The 12,226-nt window shown below is 44.5% G+C and overlaps 1 protein-coding gene across 2 annotated transcripts in view; it reads right to left on the reverse strand.

The window, feature by feature from the left end:
• jag2b (jagged canonical Notch ligand 2b) overlaps positions 1 to 12,226 on the reverse strand; it is a 38,235-nt gene extending 26,009 nt beyond the window's left edge. The window contains exons 1-3 of one of the 2 annotated variants that reach the window (XM_017456499.3): positions 11,914 to 12,226; positions 10,966 to 11,286; positions 773 to 827 (exon numbers count right to left, since the gene is read on the reverse strand). In XM_017456499.3, the coding sequence (XP_017311988.1) occupies positions 773 to 827; positions 10,966 to 11,286; positions 11,914 to 11,982 (445 nt within the window). In that variant the 5' untranslated portion in view covers positions 11,983 to 12,226. The remainder of the gene's footprint in view (positions 1 to 772; positions 828 to 10,965; positions 11,287 to 11,913) is intronic. The other variant, XM_017456500.3, reaches the window with a different exon arrangement.

The following is a 12,226-nucleotide window of genomic DNA, read 5'->3' on the forward strand; positions in this document are numbered from 1 at the left end:
ACTCCCACCCACACAGCACACACTGCTCTGCTCACACAGCTCACAGGAAGATTACTGTTTATGAATCATCTAAAAGGAGGATTTCTCACAGGTTTTTGTTCACAACAAATTTCCCTCCTGGCAACCCTCCTTCAACTGTTACAAAACACAAGTCTTGAGTACGTCTTTTTTTTTTTTTCTTCTTCTTTCTTTAAGCATGTGACAGACGGCTCTGTTTTGGTCTGCGACATCACTTCCTCTTAAATACAACCTGAACTGAAAAGTTCTTTTGAACCTTGTTAATAATCATTGTTCATTAAGCATTCACTATTCATCAGTTCCAATGCCAAAAAGTCTTGTTATTCTACATTCATCCATCAAAATGGAACTGAACTACATAACCATGAGTGTATTGGTGGGGGAAAAAAAAAATACTATCATGTGTACTCCACATCTATGACTTCGTGCTCATTTTAAAAACTCTGCTCAATCCCATCACATCCCGACGCCGCACGATAATTCCCAGCATGAGATCCTGCTTCATTCTGTAATGCACCGTTTTATGGAGAGAAAATGTGTCGCCTTGCACAGAAAGGAAAAAAAAAAAAAAAAAACACACCACAAACACAAGCCCAAAATCGGTATGATTACAAAAAGAACATCAAGGCTAGCACCAAAAGAAAATACCAGCCCAAACCCAAAAAAACAACCACAAAATAACAATCCAACTGATTATACATTACAACACATGCTAGTTCCTGCTATATAAAAACAAGAAGGAAACTGTACTCACTGCTTTGAGTGGTATTGTCCCAATCCCAGGCCTCCACGATGAGAGTGTAGGATCGCTGTAGAAAAGTAAAACAAACACATACAGTCAGCACAAGGCATGTATAAGAGACGCTACAGAAGGCGGAGGAGGTTTTATAACATCAGTGATGGGGCAGAAATAAGGGTCAGGTCCCAAATGCATCCAAGAAGGAGACACAGGGAGATTACACCCACCATTCCTATTAAAGCAGGAAGGCAGAATCCATAAGAAAAGGGTCAGGTTACAGAGAGAGAGAGAGAGAGAGAGAGAGAGAGAGAGAGCGAGAGAGAGAGATCAGAGGCTGAGACACATTGTAACACTGTACACAATCAAACAATAAGTATCTCTGAGAATCAATTAAAATAATTTGAGTATATAGATTTTATTCTGAGTCAGAGTGCTTAAATATACTCCAGAAAATTGTAGATCAAAATGAAATTAAGTGTCCAAATCTTAATCTAAATTTGTTCAGCCCCACACTGAATTTTAGGTTCCTTTCACTTCCTGTGCAGTGAGATGATCCTCAAAGTTCTCGTGTTCTCCCTGGAAACAGTATTCAAAGGACTCCAGTGTCAAATGGAACGAACCCCCACAGAACCAACTGAACCAGTGGTGCTGGCACAGTGCACCTGTCTGAAAGGATGGCACAAAGAGAAGCTGAATCATGCTGCCATGCTCTTTAATGAAGCCATTTAGTGCCTGCTGCAGCTTTGATGGCTCACCTCCAAATGGACCAAAACAACTGCTTCATGACTGACTCCAGTGGCTGGCTTAGGATGGAAATGTGTCCTGTACACAGATGGTTTCTGAGATTTAGGTTAGCAACTTTTAACCTTGAAATCTGTTATGTATTGGTATGAAGTATAATATCCATCCATCTTCTACACCGCTTAGTCCATTTCAGGGTCACGGGGAAACCTGGAGCCTATCCCAGGGAGCGTCGGGCACGAGGCGGGGTACACCCTGGACAGTGTGCCAATCCATCGCAGAGCACAATCACATACACATTCATACGCCCATTCATACACTACGGACACTTTAGACACGCCAATCAGCCTACCATGCATGTCTTTGGACTGGGGGAGGAAACCGGAGTACCCGGAGGAAACCCCCGCAGCACGGGGAGAACATACAAACTCCGCACACACACAGGGCCACGGTGGGAATCAAACCCCCGACCCTGGAGGTGTGAGGCGATCCACTAAGCCGTCCCACTCTTCGTTTGAATGTGGGATGGGAGGAACCTTGAGATATAGAGGCAGTCGGTGTGGTGGGACATACTAGCTGGATGGTCTGGATGATGCAGGATAAGATTAACAGTGTCAGCACAGGTCTGTCTCGGTCAGAACGGCGAGGCGGTGGGGGAAGGGCCGGGAATATCTACTCCAAGCATCCTTGCCGATGAGCATTACGGATTATTTGACATGGATGTGAATCATCTACTCAGGGTTCTGCCCTCCCTGCCCATCCTCAAGCTAATGTATGAGACTGTATTAGCAAGATCACAATCCATGGGATCAGGAAGGGGCTATCTGGAGAAGAAGTGGGAAAGTCACACTGAGTACAAGTGGTGCCTGGGACAGTCCTGTTCCCATATACGGGGTCTCCGATTAGCTGGATTATGTGACAGCTGCCCCCCAATGACTGGATGAGGATAAAGGGAATGGGGGGAGGTGACCATTAAACAAAGGCTTCTATCCAAAACCCGGTCCTGAGACAACCCATCAACCAGAGTCTCTGGACTCTCCAGACACATTCTCATAGCAACACACACACACAACCTCAAAATAGACATCATTACAGACTTGTGAGGAACACAAGCCATCTCTCACTTAAAAAGGGGCAGTTTTAGACATCTGTCTATTTCAAGGAGCCTGATAATGAAGATAGATAGACAGACACACACACGCACACACACAGAACAAGCTAATACAGAATAACTGGAATAGATGCACTCCAATTGGTACCCTTACCCGTGACCTCATCCTATTATTACACCATTTTGTCTCTGTACTCTGCATACATGCTGGGGTTATAGTAAGGAACTCAATTTCCACATGCTACTAGTGGTTAATAGCACAACAACCATTTTTTATTCCAAGAGTGTGTGTGGTTCGACAGCAGCAGCTTGCTTGTAGGGTAGAGACTGCTACTTTAGCCGACACCACCTGTACAAACTCTGGTGTACCATATTATTCTGAAACTGTGATGGAAACTACGGAAAAGGATAATATTGATCAGCCATGCATGGTGTTTGTGGGTGTGTGTGTGTGTGTGTGTGTGTGGTGAAAGGAGCCACAGGTGCAGCTTCCCACGGTAGGGGGTTGGGCTCTGCAGAGGGTGGGATAGAAGGGTAAAGCTGAAATTAGAGGGGGTTGTAGGGAGTGAGGCTCTCGCTGACCCCTGAGACCTCTCATCAGGGATCTCATCGGCTTCAAAAAGCCTCCCATGCTGCAGTGCTAACCTGCACATGCACACACACACACACACACACACACACACGCACCCAATTGCAACACTCCCATTCAAAACTTTTGACATTTCTGTGGAGGAAACAATGATTTACGCAAGTCATTGTTCACTCTGAATCAGAAACATCAGCTCCAAAATAGCATGAAGCTACTGCTTTCTTAAAAAAAAAAAAAAAAAGGCAAGGTGCTTTCACTCTGGCACTCCTGTCACCTCCAAGTGACATCCTGTTGAGCACTTCTCACCATGGTGACTGTGTAAAGGTCATTCTGATCATGTTGGGCATTAGGTCAGGCGACCCAAGAGCTTTCCCATGCCCATATCCACAGCAAACCTATAACCCAAACCCACAGACACTGAGAGGAGAGGGGACTTGCATAAGTGGCATACGGACAATCTTTAACCGGACAGGTGGGAGAAGGAGACATTTCACAATATCCGAGTAACTCTTACCAGGGAGACAGGAAGAATGGTTCATTTCCTGTCTTCTATTAACAGGAGGAATTGTGAGAAGGGACACACTTCCCTTGGCTGACAGATCAGGACCCTACTCTCCTCCCCTCATGCTCCACTTGGTTGCACCTTCCCATAACACCCTAGAAAGACTGAGGGGATTCGCCAAACTTGCATGGGTAATTTATTTCCTATCCAATGGGGGACAACGACTCATGTCGATTACAAGCTCATGCTCTAACTGGCAGAGTTACACTCTGCCTCCAGTGACACCTATTGATAGATGGCCCACTGAGGGCCAGCATGCAATTTATTCATTCTGGGAAGAGTAACCGCAGCATGTAATCTTCATTAATCCGGGACCTCAATCCAGGCTTTTTCAAATTCTCCTCTACCCACTGACACAGACTAGGTGGGCCACCCTGAGCCGAGAAAGCCACTGGCCAACATACAGCAATTACAGCCAAATGCGTGACACCACCACGCCAATTACAAGCCGCTGAAAGGTTTTTTGTGTCTTGTGCCCAGAGATGAAAACGTTCCCTGTTCATTAGGTTGTAAGCTGTTGTGAGACATCCTCACAATTACGTTCTGGCAATGCAATGAATTTTTCTTTTCTGTTTCGAAATAGTGTGATGGACCAGATCCAAATGCTGGAGGCTGGTTTCTTAAGACCACAGAAGATATTGGCCTTGAGGGCTAAACCCTGGCTTAAACCAGATCTAGGGAAGTAGGCTGTTGAGAGCTACTCAGAAACCTATCGGATCAAACGTAGTAAACGATCAGGGCAAACACAAGTCCCTTCTTCCAATACCTCTATGCTCAGACGGAAACCATAACAAGGCTATTATTTGTGTACTGAGCTCAGTGTATTGTAGTTGGTTCATTTAACACATTTAGGGCAGAACGCCCATCTCTTTTGTGGAGCAGACTGCCATTCCCCTTAGTGGAAATTTATGGGGCTCGACTGGAACAGCCTACAATGACTCAAGTCTGATCTCTCTGTTCATCCTGGGGAAAAACCTAGCCTGTATGCTAATATGTACAATTTGTGCTCACTGGCCTCTAGTGAATGTCATGAAGGAGGCGTGTCAGCCTCTCAGTCCAGCACAACACCATGGTTGTGTCTGTGGAGTTGAGACTTTTTGCATGAAGAGCAAGGCTAAGGATGTCAGTGGGGTCATAGGTTAGCTCAACGTTGATGACATTATATCTTCAATGGTGGGAAGGGGAGGAAGATAACGGCTTGCTGTAATCAATCACTGCGCCGAGTAAAAACGTCATCTCCTCCCACACACAGGCACAGAGGTCCCAAACATGCAAGGGGCAGACAGTTTGACCTGACATTCATCTTCGAGGAACCAGAAAGTAATAGAAGGTGCTATCTTCCTAACCATCTTTTATTTACCAATTCCAACTCTTTCACACACAAACCCAGGTCCAACGTTTTCACATGAACAACCCCCACATATTCTCCAAGAAGATTGCCTCAAACTGGAGCAGCCTAATTTATGTGTCTGCTTCAGAGGGTTACTACAGCTCAGGTAATAATAGGGCAAGAGCAAGGTACAGGGATGGGGCCACATCAAAGTAAATGGTAGACAGAAATGGCTCATGTCAGTCCTATGGGAACCATGTGGAAAGAAGGGCTATATACATAGTTCTTGCCCTTTTCTTGTGAGGAAAAATCCAGACATTTTAAGACTCCGGCATCTTTCTATCTTTGGTTTTCTTGCCAATTTAAAAAAAAAAAAAGAGGACAAGTGAAATGCATTAGAGAAGCTTTCTTAGTGCAGAAAATAATGCCTAAAGACAACAGATTTGATTAACGAGGTCTGGGGTTTATATTACATTGAAAACAGAATATACATCATTTTCCAAAATATTTACTGGATTTTCATAGGTTTCCCAGGTTTGACAAATGAGCACCTATAAATTTAATACTTTTCCATACGTTCCAGACCTGCAGCAGATTCCAGCTTCACCAGGCCTTCATTCACAGGCCATGAGAAGAACCATCAGACACCACTACCAAAAATCAAAACATCCTTTTGTTCCTGTTATCAATCTCATGGTCTCCTTCAACGCTGCCAACATCTCTTCCCGAAGCAAATACCCCCAGGTGAACAGCTGTTTCAAATCAGCACTGGATGCCCAGGCTTATTGGACTATTGGAAACCCTCGTCACACAGCCTAGCTCAGCAAAAAGCCACTGACCCCTCGGCAAATGAGCTCATTTTGCTGTGACTCCTGTTCCGACTCGGACAATTCCCATTTTCCACAAGGCTTCCAGAGCACAAAGGCTGACAATAGCTTTGTTAAGGGGCTTTGTGCGCCTGTGAGGCAGGGACACACAGCCTGACATGTACTTCGGGCCCTGGAGCTGGTAAATGATATTCGTCCATCGGAACCACCCTTCTTTCAGCTTGCCCCTTCGTTGGGGTAGAGTTCCACTGGGAACAATACAGAAGCACAAGGCCCAAATACAATGCATTTTGTTAACCTCACACACATCCAAGTGAGTGCGAGTTTATATTATTTAAATGGTGGGAGTCTGAGCCAACAAACAGTAGGCAAGTATTTTACCAGGCGATGGTACTCTGTGTTTTCATGTACGTGTGTATACACATATGACCCATCTAGCATTCCGCTACTATGCCAACAAGACCATTGGCAATGCTCCGACAACACAACATACCCCTCCCCGTCTCCTAATTAAGCAACAAAGGCCACACACATGCACGTATACAAAAAGGTGCCGCAAAGTTCTCAAAGATAAGGAGCACTCTTGAGACAAGGGCACAGTATAAACAGCAGAGCACACTATTCTGCTGAGTGTTAGAGCCAGACTAAATGTTTAGAACCTACTAGAATAATAGCGTGAGACAGAAGAAATAGAGATGCACAGAGATGAGAAAAAGGAGGGTCATTTTCTCTCAATGGTAGTATTCACAGCACTTGAAGTGGGCGTGACCTCAAGCTACAGAAGAAACAACAAGCCGAGAGCTGTCATGTCCCAGCAACCAGCCTATAACAGTGTGCCAAAATTTAAAATCTAGCATCAGAAACCGAACGTGGGATGATGATAATTCTACAAACATTTAACTGGCAATCAGTCCTTGGATTACTACGCGCACATCCGCTACCCGACGCTCGTGAGAACTAGCTGATGATCAGCTCATGTTCTTGCGTCTGACAAATCGTTCCAGCTGTCATTTTACTCATTAACCTCATTTCTGCATCTCCAACCAGTCCAGAAACAAACACCTCCATCAAACTTGTCTCCCTGGCAAAAACCTCCTTATTGCCACATGCCAAACTACCTGAAGTCTTAAAAACTAGCGGCCTAGTTACAGTAGCTTCGAGAAGCCTGGTTACAGTCACACCGACGCCAACCAAAGCTCCATTATCATCATTATCATTTCCAGCAGGTTCAGGGGTCAAGTGGGAATTAAAAACTGGCCGTGCATTAATGCACTTTAATTACAGCAGCACACCTGCTCGGGGTTCATATCCCCACAGGAAGCATCACACGCATGCATTAGCTGTGCACAATCACAAGCATATTCAGACTATCTGCATTAGCAAATAAACCCAAACAGACACGGCAAAACAACTCCAGTTCACCCAGAGCATGCCAATAAGTGGAAAGTAAAAAACAGTGCCAAGTTAAAGAGAAAACACCTGAGCAAGCTCCTGCAACTACTGCATTCCAAGCAGGAGCTATACAAACTTCCAACTTCAAACAGGTCTTTGCCTAATTAGACCTGAGGAAGCAGAATGCCACACTGTAGACTCTCCGGACAAGAACTAGAGCAGCATCAGAGCATAAAATGACTATTGCACGGTGGTCAGCCCTCACTCCCACCTTCCACCGATTGCCACATTTCCTCACCACATGTTTTCTGAAATGCACATAATGAAATGTTAGGTTCCTGGAACATTTAACACAAGACAAACATTTCTGAAGAATGCCGAAGAAGGTATCAGTCATATAGAGGAGTTCCCAGGTGATGGTTTTTGATAGAGTGTAAAAAGTACTTCTGTACAGTGAATAAGAGTGCCTGCTAAAATGCTATAAATGTAAATGGGACTGCATCTCCATTCAATCTGCCTCCCTGGCTACTGGTATACGTGACCAATGGAGGGACTAAATTCCTGCCTATCATTTCTTCGAACACCATGACCTTGTAGGAATCTCTTCATGTTGGATTTTTCTCTCCTAACAGCAATATATATTGCTGCCTAAATTAACCGAGACACCACTTAATCGATTGACTGTGTTCTGGCAAGGACTTGGAATACATCCTGCCAAAGACGGTCTTTAAAAGGAGAGTGTTCTTTGTTTTAAAGCGCACACCATGTAGGAGTGCTGGAGTGGGAGGTGGCTGGCCTGTACTCTTCCAAAATACTCAAACATTCTTGCTTTCCCTCTTTCTTTACTTTACTGCTTTAGGAGTGTTTTGGCTGGAGACCAGAAAACCAGACTGAAAGTACTGATGTACTGCATGTGTCTTTAATATACACAGTTAAAGATGAAGAGGCATCAGAGGCCCTAAACCTAAGGTAAAGAAGAAAAACCATGGAGGCTGTTGAGTAAAAAAAAGTCACCCTTGGGTGCATCGCCTCCTAATTGGCCAAATCTTTCAGCTCCTAAAAATATTTCTTCCATGACTGAAGCATTCAGGGGCAGAAAAATGCTCCCGTTAATTGTCCTTCCCTCCGTTCCGTGGAACGACACAAAAGCACCACAGCCTCTGGTCACAAGAAAGAAAATGTTTACCGAGGTAGTAGAACAAAAACCTAATTTGTTCAGGGCAAAGAGAGAGAGAGAGAGAGAGAGAAAGATGAGCAGAAAAAAAAGCACCTTAGATGAAGTAATAGATTCCTTCTGATCTCAGACTTCCTGTTAAATGACTACAGTAAGTCTGACAAGAAAACAAATCCGTAAAGACTTGTTTTTGTCTTTAGCGCACAAAAACTGAACAAAAATAGTACAATATTGAAGAAACAATGAAGCACTAAGTTTAGGTTGATTTTATATATATATATATATATATATATATATATATATATATATATATATATATATATATATATATATATATATATATATAAATAAAAATGTGTGTGGGCTGTCCTGGCTGAATAAATATATTTTTATGTTTATAAACAAAAGTTTGAAACAACATATTAATATAATCCATAGATGTGTTTTACCATCTATTCATTTTCTCTCTCTCTCTTTTTTATTTTTTTTTTGTTTTAAAAGTTCAACATGATTTTAAAATGTCTTTCATCTTTACACAAAAATAAGTCATAAACAAGCGTTAAGCATGCTCTTATTATCTATACCAAATATGTCCATAAATAATACGCATAAGGAGGATATTTGAACGAGGTCAGCGAAAAGGCTGCCACGGCAAGTGAGTATTCTCTAAAACTTACTGAACCCACAACCTCTAAGCAACTTCCATCAGGAGCCACCTGCTTTAAATGGACAATTATGGCTTTTTGTTGACTGAAGATGTAGCCAGCTGTGACTGGCTAATTGCACGGTCAATAGTGTAATCAGTAGTATGGCTTGAGCCCTTCTTTCCCAGGTGAGGCCTGAACAAGTGTCTGTACTGAAAGACCAGTTAAAGGGGGAAGGGAGCACCATGGGCCGCACATAATTGTTTACTAAAGGCCCGTGTAGCCATCTCCTAGCAACCACTCAGCAAGCTCCCAATCAGGTCTAGCCGATGCTGCCGTTTTAGCCCCGATTCCTGGCAGCCCAGGCGACTGTAGCTGCTGTTCCCAACCATGAAGTTAAGTCTCCGTGGAGACTGAGATAAGAACTTGCATTGCTTGCATTTCGATTCCATGGACACTAATGAAAACGGTCATTGCAAAATCACCACTTCTGTCTAATAGGTGATCAGTGAAAGGATTTTAAACCCACAACTAAGTCAGGATAAAAACAAAAAAAACAAAAAACAAAACACAAACTCCCAAATTCACACTGCCTCACACCTCTTTGGTTACATGCATCAGTTACGGTATCGTCTTACAAATTTAGCCATCCATTAAAGGAACAAGCGAGTTATTGGGGAAATCGCATAGCCTTGTCTGAACGCTCATCGTAGACTAACCCCAGGAAAAAGCAAATAGTGAGAACGAATTATCTCCTACAACAGGTGGCGGAGTCACTATCCAAGCCTAAGCGAGGTGCTTCATATCTCTTTACAATACAGAGGGGATGCAGTTACACCGGGCACACATCGATTGCCTTTCCGGATGCGGCCGAACTGGAGACCTCATTCAACTTCGGGGCGTTAGGGATCGGCCGGAACTGCAGACGTAGCATGGAAAGACTGGAGCACTTAGTCAGGTCTATACAACCAAATACATTTATACATTTCACACAAACACAAAAAGGGACTGAGATCAGGTTCTCAGGGACTGACCAGCGTGGGAAACTGACCGAACACAACACACGTTAGGGAAGGTACACAAAGCAAGATGGCGGTGATAAAACCCACATCGAGTGGTTTGATAGCTCGTTACACATTAACTTACACATTAAGCATGAGGATGGGAGCAGGGGGAAAAGTTGGCCAGGTGTATTAAGACGCAAAGATGTCTGAGTAGCTGTAAACAGGCCAGTTCAAGTCAGCATGTTCAGGGAGAACTGAGCGATTTCAGAACGTCTGGGCATGTGGCCAAACTGGACAGCCAATACTACACGGTGTGTTTGCTTTCTTTTTGTCGTTTCAAGGTGCGACACCTCTCTCATCTGATACCCGAGATGTGCATGAGCACCTACTGTTTCAGATATTCAGACACACATAGTAAAGTAATAGATCAGCATCACTTAGTGCGTGCTTGAGGGGAGGGGCAGGGGCGCAGGCGCGCGCTCAGGTGTAGCCTACCAGGTGTGTGCTGCTGCAGAATGATGGAGGCTCAATGGGAAATCATAAGAGACACGTATACCTACAGCGCATCTACCCCACACACACACACACCTCGGAGCGTCACTAGTCTCGTATGATGAGCGCAGTATAACTTCATTTTCATTCAGCGCTTGGTTCACACACGCGTACACTGGCCTCAATCAGGGACAACACCTGCCAGGGCTGCCTGAAAATACTGAGGCTGTCATCACAGTAATTGCATCTGCATCAGCTTCTCCGAATAATAATAATAATAATAATAATAATAATAATAATAATTGTAAAAAAAATTCATCCGAAGACCGCGCGCGCACTTACCGGCCATGCAAACTGGAAAGGGATGACGATCTTCCCGGCGTCGCTGATCTTGTTACTGTTGCCCTTAGCGTTTTTAAAAGAGAATATATTTCCACCCAGCACGCCGGTAGATCCGCTGCCGAAGTTGCACACGCCAGAGGTGGTCACCTCGCTTTGATACTCCTTTAAGCACACTTTAAAGTACGTGTCGCACTCGTCGCGCGTGCACCGCAGGTCCAGCGAGTTGCGCGCGCCGTCGCAGCAATCCCCGTCCGACAGCTCCCCGTTTACATTCTCCACGCTCATCAGCTGCAGCTCGAAATAGCCCGAAGCCCAGGACACCTAAAAATAACACCAAAAAGGAATACATCCATTAAACAATAATAATAATTAAAAAGGCCTTCCAGCGGCGAACGCAATCATTATCAATTAACCGAATTGTGTGTGTGTGTATTTTTTTTTTTTTTTTTTTTACATTTTATTTCATTTAAATTAGCATCAAAACGCAGCGATTGGTTGGAAACGGCTCGCATTTCCACCGCGCGCGTGCATTACCGCTCAACAGAGCCTTCACTAATTTTTTTTTTTTTTTTTTTTCCTCGATCACTTAGCGAGATAATTCTCGCACAGAACAGATGGAAATGTCCCTCTTTTGGTCCCTTTCAGCGGCGCAAAACTAGGAACTGACTGTGTGGCGTACAACCAGCAATCCCTGATTTCTGAGGCATGACAGCAAAATCGCACACCGGGAGTTACAGCTGAAATTTCACACATCTGAACCTTGACAATCAAAATCGCACGATCACATGCTCCGTGCGCGCGACTGCGTAATTCAATCATCGATCACCGCGGACCAAATTCAGCTTCTCTCGGAACAGACACATTTTAGTAGCCCGGTTCCTGTCAACTTTCGTCTCGAGCTCGCGGAATTGATCCGAAATCGCGTCAGAATTGCAGCCAGCTTCTCACCTTGGTCCACGTCGTTAACAGCAGGCACGCTACGCAAAGCCAGTGTGTTATCCTCGCGCAATTCCACATGCCGCTGATTAATTAGGAGCACGCGCAGAGAGACGAAAGACGGGCAGCGGTCGATGACCGGCGACAGGATCCTCATCCGCTCCTGTCATGCAAAAATTCGCAAGCGTGCTGTTGAGTGCAGCGACAGTCCAGCTACAGCAAACACACACACTCACTCGCGCGCGCGCACACACATACACACATACATACACTCCCTCTCCCTCCGTCAGATCACTCCACGGCAAATGATTATGTTTCCCAGCTA

Source organism: Ictalurus punctatus, chromosome 25, assembly GCF_001660625.3.
Source record: "Ictalurus punctatus breed USDA103 chromosome 25, Coco_2.0, whole genome shotgun sequence".
Lineage (NCBI taxonomy): Eukaryota > Metazoa > Chordata > Actinopteri > Siluriformes > Ictaluridae > Ictalurus > Ictalurus punctatus.